Here is a 12,494-nt window from a genome sequence, read left to right as displayed (position 1 = left end):
TAAGCATTCTCACTCAAAAAGAATATGAAAGGAAAAAAGCATAACCTTACCTCATGCATTTAGTTTCTACTATTGCTTTCAACATTTCAGCAATATGGATCAAATGTTGATGTAAACCAGTAGCTGGCAAATCTAGAAGAAAAACATTAACAGCAATTGCCTATGCTGAAGATTGAAACATGCCCTCTTCTGTCTTTAAAAAGAAGAGAAAATGAAAAAGACACAACTGTAAGGCCTGGTAACATGGCAAATAATTCATAGCTGATCTTACCTGAGGGGTGTTTGAGGAAAGCTCTCAACAGTGAATGTGGATTATGAGGAAAGTAGGCCTTCAATGGAAACTTGTGCTATAATGAACAAGCAACATTTTTTTAAAAAAGGATTCTAGCTGTACATTCCCAGGAACAAGAAGGAATCACTTATGGCCCAATTCTAATGTTTGCTACACCTGAAAATATGCAAACATAGTATAAAAACTTGCTGCATTAGAATATTATACGCAGAAAAATGGAAAACAGATATATGTCCTGATGTATCAGAGTGAATAGGTAAGTTTTATGAATATGCATCAATGGCCAAATTAACTATCTACATAAGAGACCAACAGCTGAATTTTGGGGGAAATGGAAGGATTTTTTTTTTACTACTTAGGCAGAAATTAACAATAATTAAGGTAACTTAGTATAAAGATAAAACATAGGGAAATGATTAATCAAAAAAGTAGTTATAGTTTATATAAAAGTAACCAAGGAGGGGGAAGGAGAGCCATTATACAATTATGTTTAGTTATGGCAAATTTTGAATGTATTTTTCTGTTAGTTTAATGTAATTTTAAATGCAGTACTTGTATAAGTCTTAAATAAGTTTGTATAAGTCTCAATTCACTTTCAAATGTAGTGTTTCTATAACCTTTTATTATGCACTTTCTATGTTCATATCTTTTCTTTCAAATAAAATTTCTATAAAATAAAACAAACTTGCTGCATTTACTTAGGATCACCAGTCTTTACCCAGAACCATTGAAAAAGGCAAATTCAGTGTTGAGAATTATTCAAAAATTGACTGATAATAACTGCTCTGCCACCAAGAGAGAGAGGAATGGAGAGGGATAGAGAATGGTCATATCTAGAATACGATGTGCAGCTCTGGTTACCATGTAGCAAAAAAATTATCAGAGTGTAAAAAGGCTGTGTACAAAATTATCAGAGCGTACATATGAAGGCTTAATGCTTAGGGAGTGGTTATGAGATGTTATTAACAAAGAAAGTGACTGCTAAAGGGAGAGGGAAAGTTGCCTTCATATTAGAATTCAAAGTTATCCAGTAAAGTTATAATATTTATATGCTAATAGGTTTTGAACTGACTGAGACCAAGATTGAAAGAGTTGTTGTGGCTACAGAGGATAGCTCAATGAAAACATGGACTAAGTGTGAGGCAGGAGGGGGAAAAGGCCAATCCATGCCGGAGGTTATTAGGAAAGAGACTGAGAATAAAACAGCTAACACTGAAATGCCATTTAACAGTTACGGTGCTGTCTCATTTGGAATACTGTACACAGTTCTGATTGCCATATTTCAAGAAGGGCATTGCAGAACTGGATGAAGTACAGAAGAGGGCAACCAAGATGATTAGGGGGTTGGAGCACCTCGCCTATGAGGAAAGGCTGGGGAGTGTCTGGGACTTTTCTAAACATAAAGGGGGCCAGGATAGAGGTTTATAAAATTATGCATGCAGAGGAGAAAATGGGCAGAGGAAGCTTTTTCTCCTTCTCCCATGATACTAGAACTCGGGGGCACCCAATTAAGTTCAGGGACAATAGGTACAGGACAGACCAAAGGAAATACTTCTTTACTCAACAATTAACATGCAGGAGTCACTGCCAGTGAAAGTAATGATGGCCACAAGCATAGATGCTTTAGAAGAGGGTTGGTTAGACATACTTACTGGGGATAGGTCCATCAATGGCTACTAGCCATAATGAATAAGGGGAACCTCCATATTCAGAGGCAGTAAACCTCTGAAACACAAGGCTAGGAGGCTGCATCAGGAGAAGGCCTTGGGCTCTGTGCCCCATTGTTTGGCCCTCCAGGTAACTGATTGGCTGCTGTGTGAAACAGGATGCTGGACTAGATGGCCCACTGGTCTGATCTAGTAGGGCTCTTAGTTTCTTATGAACCTTAAACAATGTGCCATACAATGTAGATCCACAGCTATGCTTCCTTACACAACACATGGAATTCACTAGTACATGATGTATCTTAGGTAACTTTTAAAAGGCTAGGCAATATAGATCTGTCAACAACTATTAGCAATTATAGCTACATGATGCTTCCATTTACAAAGGCAATTTCCCTTTGAATACCAAGTGCTAGGGAGAAAATAACAGCACATAATCAACTTCATACTGAGCTTATAACTATTGCTGGGAAAAGAATGTTGGACAAGGTTGGCTCTTAAGCCAACAAAATAATATTCATTGTCATTCATTTTATATTATAGTTCCTATGTCAAAGTAGTAGACAGATGTGCGCCAGGAATTTAAAAGCAACAGCTCCTTAAAGACCAACAAGAATTTTATTTATTTATTTATTTATTCAATTTATATACCGCCCATCCCAGGGGCTCTGGGCGGTGATATAAGCTTCTGAGAGTCAAGCTCCCTCTGTCATATACAAATAGGAATGGAGATTTGTGTCAAAAGGTCATATTAAGCAAAGAACTTGACTCTCATCAGAAGTTTTACGAACCTATTCTGTATACTCTATGCCTAGAGTCTGAAGATGTTCTGAATATTCTGAAGTTCTCATTAAAACCAACGTTACATAAACTCAAAGCATATACACACTATTATAGAACTATAAGCACTCCTGCCTGCATGTTAAACCAACACCCAGGATCTTCTCTTAGTAATCCCAACAGTGAAAATCTTACAGAGATAACATACAAAAGGCTTTATTGAGAAGCTGTTTTTATAAGACAAACTAAATATTTCAGCTCTGTAGCTTAGCTGGCCCCTGGCTATTTGAAGGGTGTTGGCTCTCTGCTTTATTTCTCCACCCAGTCATCCCCATGCCCCTAAGGCTGCCGCTGATACATAAGCAAAGCAGCATAAAATGACATTCATGGGATCTGTACATATTAACTAAGACAGCTGCAATTTCAACCTAATTCACATGGTTTGAAAGGGAGAGAGAAATTTAATCACAATGCTAATTAGAGGCAATTAGTGCTCTGGTTCCAAGAAGATCCACCCTTTCACTAACCGTCATCAAGAAGCCCCAAAGCAGAACCTGTTATCTGTAAATGGAAAGGTTTACATGCAAAGAAAAAACTTGGAAGGATTACATGCCCAGAAATGAGAATTTCAGATGAACCTGTAAACAAGAGTGGATGCAAGCTTCTTTTAAATCTTAAATAGTTGCTTAAACATTTGTTTGGTAATATTAGAAGAGATTTTTCCTTCTGTTTTTTTACACTTAGAAAACTGCCCAAAGGTAGTGTCTTAATTACTAAAACAAGAGTCAGCCAGGCTGTGCTCCAAAAAGAGGGATGGTAGCTCTCAGACATGAGCCAGTCAAGACACAGGAACTGTGTGAATCTGGCTCCTGTTCACACCAGAAAAACAGGTTTCTCTGAGCTAGATCCAGGAAGGAAGATGGCACATGTGTCAGCAATGCAGTGGGTACCTCCACAACTGGCTCACCACTGAAATCACATCTAGCTGGACAGTTCTCAAGCATGAAGTTGCTGACGGAACTCCCACAAAGCATAACTCAACAATACTACAGAGATATTATAAAACAAGAGCCAGAATCAGATGCTATATGAGATTAAGACCATTTTGGGTGCAGAAGTAGATTCAGTTCACACATTTTATTATCTTTGCATGTGTCAACCCAAGAAAGAAAAAGATATATTTAGGCAACTTGAAATTTAGGACAGACCAGAAGGAATTATTTTTGTATCAATTTTTCAGAAGAAGAATCTCTTTATCACCAAACTAAAAACAAAATTTGCTGAAGTTTGGTTAGAGGGCACAAAAACACAGCCTTAAGCTGGATGACAGGGAGCCAAGCCACAGGCATTGGCATGGAGGGTTGGATGGAATTTCCCTTCCACTAAACCTCCTTGTACAGGTGTATATGTATACACAGGTGTACACACATGTGTGTATATACACTTTTCCAGTTCATTGATCAACAGGAACCTCTGAAAATACTGAAATGTCTGGATTCTTTGCCACGTCAGGGCCAGGGAGGTGTCATATTGTAGATCAGTATGAAGGCAGATACATCAAGGATAAAGGAACACTATCATCTGGGCTTATGATAAGAAGTGGTACACCTTAGACTGCTCTGACTTAATATTACCTAATTGTTCGAAGTAAAAAAAAAAAGTATACCAGCATCACACATACTTACATTTGGTACCATTTAAGACACCACAAATATATTGTGGTATCCATTTATTGCAGCAAAACTGTATTATCTGGCTCACCACATTCCTGATATCTAAAACTATTTATCTAAAAGTTTTAATCTCACTTATTTTTAATTAATGAAAAATGGAGTTTGACTCACCTGCTCATTATTCTCTTGGTAAGCTTGAAGAAAGCATCGTGTAAACACTTGCACCACAGTCATTACTTCTGGTGCTCCATCAGTTTCCAGCAATGCATTCCTGAGCAGTGAAAAAGTTTAATTGTGACAGGTCAGTTTACGAGTGTGCCAATCACTGTGCCATCCACTGAGAGGAGAGGAGAAACCAAATGGGAGCATTCTTCCCATGCTTTGAGTCGAGCTTTAACTCAGCTAACTATTTTATCAAGTTGGCAAGTAAAGAGAACACTAACTTCATTTTCAAAAAGAGTCAAAGTGAATACATAAAAAACCTGTTTTACAATACAATTACCATTAGAACAAATCCACTGGCAATGGAAGCCTCTAGATACCACTCTAAATACAATGTGTGTTTTCTTATAGTTACTTAGATACATCTAATTGTTGCATTAGATTTTTATTATGTGCAATTCATTGAACTTTGAGAAAAGAGAAGGAAGAGTGATACTGGTGGTACAGGTGTCAGAACCATGTTTTGGTCTCTGGCAGCCTGTTTTGCTGGAATCGATTGTTAGCAGGAAACTGATGGGCCCTCCAGGATCTGGGTAACACATTTCCATTTTCTTTACTCATTCTTCTCAGGTTACACACTAATGTCACAAGCACAGAACAGCCATCAGTAACCCTTTATATAGGGTCTATTTAGAAAGGATGGGAGCAGGGAATTGTCCTTCTCGTGTCTTTGCATTTATTGCTCAGCTCCTCCCAGAGTTTCCCCTCATCTTGCCATCACTGGTAGTTCTGAAAATGAATAGTTCCTGGTTTAATTCCACTCCAGCAAAAGCACAACCTGCCTAAGCCACATTTTTATTCCATGTGTTCAGCTTGGTGTTTGCAAATCCACAACGAACTGCCATGTGTTCTTAAAGGATCTCATGCTAAAATAAGCCCGCAAGACCCTTTTTTCATTTCTAAGAACTCTGTTGTTGCTCTTCTACAAAGTGAAAGTACTGGCTGATCAGCCTGAAATCAGGTCTGTGTATACTTCTTCTATACAGATTTTAGGATCAGCATTATAAATCCTGTACTGTAGAAAGTCAGTGAACTATTATTTATAGGAACGGGCATGGTTCATGGAGTTAACAGGTAAATGTGACAAGCTCTTAAAGGATCTCATGCTAAAATAAACCTGAAAGACCCTTTTTTCATTTCTAAGAACTTTGTTGTAACTCAACTGCCATTTTGTGACTAGCTCCAACTGGCAGAGTCAATGTTCTGTCACAGTAAAAAGTAGATCATGCAACCCCGAAACTCTGCCCACTCCTGGTTTAGGGACTGACTATTTTAACATCTGTTAATATAAATATCTTATATTCCAATAGAAAGAAGACACTAGCCACTGATGTAGAAAATGCTCCATTTTCTATTCCTTTTTAACATTTCAATTGTTGAAACCAGCAGTGAAATTTTCTGGTCTTGACACAGGGTTTAGCTAAACTTGTTTAGCTAAACTTGCTTGCAAATATCTTTTTTTTTTTTAATTCTCATTTTTAAGAGTTCTTCTTAGCTTGAAAATATTCAATTAAAGAGAATTCCTTCATGCTGGTAGTGAGAAAATATGAGCACCAGTGACACTTTTACCCAAAAATTCTGAAAGGGGTGCAGACAATAAAGAATACTGGGGAAAGTCACATTTCCATGGTTCCCATATGCAATTAGGGGCTCTAAGTATGCACTCATGCATTGTTCATGTAACCCTGGGAACTAACAGCCATGTAGCCCTGATCTCAAGATACTTAAATCCCGAGACTGGAGACATGAACAAACAAGACAGATCTTCCTACACACCTGAAAAATACCCCAGGTTTGCAGAAAAATCTGAAATCTTTAAAAAAAAATACATTGTGGGGGGTTTTAAAAAAGCTTTTTTGCTACAATCTTTGCTACAATTTTAGCTACGAGATTGAAAAAAGTACTAATAGATATAATACATCAAGATCAGATGGGATTTCTTCCCAAAAGACAACTGAGAAATATCATTAGAATTGCCTTAAATATATTGGAATATTATGAACAGCATCCAGAGAAGCAGATGGCCATGATATTTTTAGACACTGAAAAAGCCTTTGACAACGTTAATTGGAATTTTTTTTTTAACAGATGAAGGAGATGGAATTTGGAATGGAATTTACAAAAGTGGTTGAAGCCATTTACAAAAAGCAGAAGGCAAAAATAATTATAAATGACGATTATACTGAAAATATAGAGATTGAAAACGGAACAAAACAAGGCTGCCCCCTTTCACTATTAATATTTATTTTGATGCTGGAAGTACTGATGAGGAATGTAAGGAGCGATATGGCGATTAAGGGAGCGTCCATCAAAGGGCATAAATATAAAGTACAGGCATTCGCAGATGATTTACTATTTATAGTGGAAGAACCTCTAGAATCAATAAAGGAATTAATGGATTGCCTCAAAGAGTATGGTGAGATGGCAGGAATGAAAATTAATTACCAGAAAACTAATGTGATAATGAAGAACATGACAATGCCCCCAAAAATGGAATTCACAGAAGTGACAGGATTTCAACTTGCAACGAAGGCTAAATATTTAGGAGTCTATTTAACAGCTAAATGTAGCTCACTAATGAAAGATAATTATATGAAACTGTTAAAAGAAATTAAAAATGACTTAGAGAAATGGAAAGCATTACAGCTTTCGTTATTGGGAAGAATCGCAACTATTAAAATGAATATATTACCACGGATTATCTTCTTATATCAAACTATCCCGATTTGTATCAATAAGACTTTCTTTGAAGAACTAAATAAGATAATATCTAAATTTATATGGCAAGGGAAGAAACCAAAGATTAAGCTAAAAAGACTCCAAGATTTCAAAGATAATGCAGGTTTTGCTCTACCGGACTGGAGATTATAAAGCATGTTGCCTGGTGTGGATGAGATATTGGATTTTACTAGAAAATCAAAGATTACTTGCGCTAGAAGGACATGATTTGCAACTAGGTTGGCACGCTTTTCTATGGTATGAGAAAGCTAAAGGGCATAAATATTTCAAGAATCATTTGATTAGGAAATCCATTATGACTATATGGGAAAAACTGTACTGGAAATTTACAAGAAGGTTCCACAATGGGTTTCACCTTTAGAAGCATTCTCACAACCAAAGACGTTTTCTCTAGATAAGAATATTAGATACAGAGACTTTTAGATGATGAAGGAGTATTAAAATCAAAAGAAAAATTCCAAAGACAAGGCTTTAATTTAGATTGGTGGGCAAGGGCTCAGATTGAGTCCAGATACAACAAAGATAAAAAACTGGGAGGCTTTTACTTAGAACAAAATGTATTTGAAACTTTGCTGTGTAATTCTGATGAGAAACTGATAAAAAAGATGTATGTGTTTTTAATGCAATTGGAAAAAAGAAATGAGGGAGTGGAAGAATATAAAACGAAATAGTCACAAAACTTAGGATATAATTTGGATTTGATGCAATGGAATAAGATATGGAAAATTAATATTAAAATAACTAAATCAGTTGCTTTCAAAGAAAATCTGTATAAGATGTTTTATAGATGGTACTTGACACCAGATAGGCTAGCTAAAATGTATAAAAATATGTCAAACAAGTGTTGGAAATGTGTGAAACACACAGGAACATTTTATCATATGTGGTTGACATGTAAAGAAGTCCACAAATTCTGGATAATGGTGCATAACCTGTTACAACAAATTTTACAATGTACAATCCCTTTTAAACCTGAGATATTTTTGTTAAATTGTGTACCAGAAGAAATTGGAAAAGATCAAAAATATTTTATAATCCATGGAGTAACAGCAGCAAGAACTCTATTGGCATCCTTCTGGAAAAGAGCAATAATACCCCGAGAAGAAGAATTGATAGTGAAGATAATGGAAAATGCAGAAATGGACAAACTAACCTCATTAATGAAAGGATAAATAGAAGATTTTGCAGCCTCATGGACACCATTTTATGAATGGATAAAAAATAAGTATACTGATTTGAATGTAGTAACTATATGAAGACACTACTGTAATGTATTATTAATAATCACAATTAAATGTTTGATGAAATGTTATGTTGAAAGGACATAGATAAGTAGAATTCTAACTCGAGCAGACTCTATGATATATATTTGATACTCCCTCCGTACCTTTTCCCTTGTCCTCCCCTATTCCTATATGAGAAAACTAATAAAAAGCTATTAAAAAAAATAAAACAAGCTTTTTAAAAACCAGATGTCTTCAATGGCTGTTGCTAGGCAACCAAAATACTTTAGCCAGTAACCCAGGCTTTGGCCGTTTTCACACTGTCTATAAATTGTGCGAGACTCACGGAAGGCTGCCGGCTTCCTCCCACGATTTTTAACACCATCCGATTACAAAACACCGTAAATCCCTGTTTGTGGCGTTTTGTAAACAGATGGCGTCAAAAATTGTGCGAGAAAGCCGGCAGCCTTCCGTGAGTCTCGCGCAATTTATAGACAGTGTGAAAACGGCCTTTGTTTCTCTCAGTAAAAAGCAGGGGGAGAGGCAGGGCTCTTTCCAGGGCTGTTTTGGCCTTTGAGGGAGGACCCAGTGGGACCAGGCCCAGAAGCTACCACCCAGGGACACTATACCACAAGACTTGCATGACTCAGGGACTTCCGGTTTGGCTAATGGAGGGCTGAAGCGGTCCAGGGAGCTGGACCATCAAGAGTGACTGTTTTGGGCAGGCCAGGTGCTCAGATCACCGGCTGCCACTCCTCTCCAGGTTGGAGAGGAGCCAGAATGCTACAAGTTCCAGAGAGAGTGAGATCTCAGCGGGGGGGAGGGTCCAGGATGATGGATCTCCCACATCGCTTTGAGGTACTCTCGAAGAAGGACGAGCCAACATCTCTGCAGCACTCTTTGAGTCGTTGTTCGGCACAAGCCCGCCAGGACCCAAGCTTCAGAACCAGATTTGGCTAATGGGTAACGAATGAGGCAGCACAAAAGACCCAAACGGAACAAATTGAGGTAAAAGATTTTTATCTGGCTTTCGGATTTAAAAAGAGAAGGAAAATCTCTACTAAAAATGAAAATTGTGGACTGAGATGATAGAGTAAGACAGGAGCAAGACATCTTGAAGGAAGATTTGAAATTTGAAAGATTATAAAGCGTAAAAGAAGAGAAAATAACTTTTGTTTATGCATACTTGCGGTTTGGAGAGAGATAGCTGGCTGTGAGAAAAGGGGAGGAGGTGGAGGAACGGCTGAGTAAATATCGCGAGAGAACGGAATGCAAGAAGAACACCGAGCGGAACTGCCTAGAGAGCCTTGATTTGGAAAACAGGAAGAAGGAAGCAAAGCAGCAAAGAAGTCCCTGAAGAAGCAACACGAGATATGGCAGCGAGAAGGCAAGAGGAAGGGGATATTCATCACTTTGAACTACCTTAAAGTTGCCATAGAGACTCTCCGCCCGATATCTGGTGAGATTAAAATAATATGAATATTTAAAGCAAAAGATAAAGAAGATGTCGGGGGGGGGGGAGAAATCTAGTGTAAATTCGAAGAGAGTGGAGAAGAAACGGCAGGCTGCTATGCGATCAGCTATAAAATCGCTGGGAGAAAAAGTTGCAGAGGGACATAAAGCGTTGATACAACTTATTCGGGAAACGAACGAAAGTTTAATTAAAAGCATTAAGGATATATTTAAAATAGTTGTGGAATTGAAAGATGAAGAGCAAGCAACTAGGCAGACAACTCAAGGAGACGAGCAGGCGGAAGAAATTGATTACAAAACAGCAGGATGTAAACAACAAAAACGCGAGGGGCGAGGAGAAACGGAGCAGTACTTGTAAGAAGAACTGAATGAAGATTTATCAGGATTTTTAAAGATTCAAGTGCAAGGATTAACAACAAGCATGACAGAGAGAGCCATCCCCAGTTACTTCAAGTGGAAGAAGCTACCAAGTGATAGAAGAATTCAAGTGAAGAAGAAAGCCGAGAAAAGTAACACGAATACATCAAGCTACAAGTGGGAGTTACTTAAAAGACTAAGGCCACAGTTTAAAGTTTGAAGAGTTTATTTTTTATTTCTTAGAAGTGGGGTGTATGGGGTTTTTAAGGTTAAAAGTCAATTGAAGAATTAGTAAATTAGGATAAAGTGAATAAGGAGAATGTAATGTATAGTTAACTAGGTAATTGATACTAAATAAATTTATATATAAAATGGTAGAAGGAATTAAGAGGAAGGTAAAACTGTTAATAGTTTTTTTGTTTGTTTGTTTGTCTATTTGTAGAATTGGGATGTATGATGCAAATGAAATGTCGTGAGCTAAATGAAGAAATTAGCAAATTAAGACAAATGGAAAAATTGGGAAATGTAATGGAAAGTTAACTATGCAAATTGATACTAAGCAAATTTATATATAAAACTCTAGAAGGAACTAAGAGAAAGCTTAAATTGTTAATTTTAATCTATAGTGCTATTTGGGAAAACATTAAGCTAAATGTATTTAGATTAAAAAATGGGAATTATAAATGAATGGTTTGAATGAGCAAAAGAAATATGTTTTGATGGCTTTTTAATAGCTTATTAATAGTTACAGAATTGTATTAAGTAATGGTAAGTTAGGATTTTACCTCTAGTTAGTAGGGATAAATGAAAAGTAATATAGAACAAATGATAAGAAAATATGGGACCGTAGTGCTGTCGGGAGTCTGCACAGAAAAGGGGGAGGGGGAGGGGTTGGGATGCATCTAGGGATAACGGGGGAAATGTATTTGTAAGATATGAATGAATTGTATGTCAACCCATCCAATAAAAATTGTTTTTAAAAAAAAGACTTGCATGACTCAGTCAGGCCTGGCTGCTTGCTACAATTCAACAGCAGCCCCCACCCCACAAAAGCCAATGTAGTACAGTGGTTAGAGTTTCAGGTTAGGATCTGGGAGGCCCAGGTTTGAATGACTATTCTACTGTGAAAGCCCACTGGGTATACTTGATTCAAGCACACACACAGCCTAACCTATCCCTTAGGGTTGTTGTGAGGATAATATGGAGGCAAGGAGAATGATGTAAGCTGCTTTGTATCTCTGTTGTGGAGAACGGCAATATATGAATGAAGTAAATTAAGAAATATAGGTGAAGATGAGGGGCAGATAAATGTAAGTTGTTTAGTGGTTTGAAGGTGAGAAGGGTGTAGGGAAAGATTAGTATATGGAGACAGCCAGAAGGAGGGAAAGAGGAGATAGTGTAGGGAAGGGGATACAGGGAACAGTGAAGTGCCCCCTACAAGTCCTTACAGGTTCTCCATCATTCATCTAGTCCTTGCTCAGCTGGCACCATTCAAGTGGGCCATAGGGGACAGGCTGCCTGGGGGAGAGGATGAAAGGTGAAGATGGGAGGCAGACAAAGGTGGGTTGGAAGGAGAACAGGAAAAGAGGGAGACATTGTGGGGGCGGGGCAGAGAAGGGAAAGAGGATATGGTGGGCCAAGGGAAAATGAGATGCCCCCTGCATGATCTTGCAGGTAATCACTTGTACACTACTCATGTCTAAAGTATAACTAAAAAAAACCTCTATAGTTGTCAGAGTGCCCTAGAGCAATAGAGGCTCCAAGTTCAGAAACCCTAATTGTGGAGAGGAGCTATCAGAACTTTATATGAATGTTGACTTTTGACATTTAATTCCCCCCCCCCTTAATTTAGCAAATGTAGCAAAATGTGGTAACCATGGGCAGGGAATGCATCTCACGAAGAGAACTGTGATTCTCGAAAGCTTATGCTACAATGAAGTTGGTTAGTCTTAAAGGTGCTACTGGACTCTTTTTGATTTTACATGGGCAGGGAAGGAAGGCAGGCATTGGTAGAAGGCTGGCACCTGGCCATTATGAGCAGAGCCAAAAGTGGGGGTTTTCTCTACTTGTT

General features: G+C 37.8%; 1 protein-coding gene across 2 annotated transcripts in view; it reads right to left on the bottom strand.

Annotated features, from left to right (window-relative positions):
- Positions 1 to 12,494, bottom strand: part of FANCC (FA complementation group C) — a 116,300-nt gene that overhangs the window by 6,458 nt on the left and 97,348 nt on the right. For both annotated transcript variants that reach the window (XM_054986687.1, XM_054986688.1), the window contains exons 10-12: positions 4,581 to 4,680; positions 272 to 347; positions 51 to 132 (exon numbers count right to left, since the gene is read on the bottom strand). In XM_054986687.1, coding sequence (XP_054842662.1) covers positions 51 to 132; positions 272 to 347; positions 4,581 to 4,680 — 258 coding nt within the window. The remainder of the gene's footprint in view (positions 1 to 50; positions 133 to 271; positions 348 to 4,580; positions 4,681 to 12,494) is intronic.

Source organism: Eublepharis macularius, chromosome 8, assembly GCF_028583425.1.
Source record: "Eublepharis macularius isolate TG4126 chromosome 8, MPM_Emac_v1.0, whole genome shotgun sequence".
In the NCBI taxonomy this organism is placed as follows: domain Eukaryota; kingdom Metazoa; phylum Chordata; class Lepidosauria; order Squamata; family Eublepharidae; genus Eublepharis; species Eublepharis macularius.
Note: the sequence above shows the minus strand (reverse complement) of the source record. Positions and strands in the feature narration are given on the sequence as shown.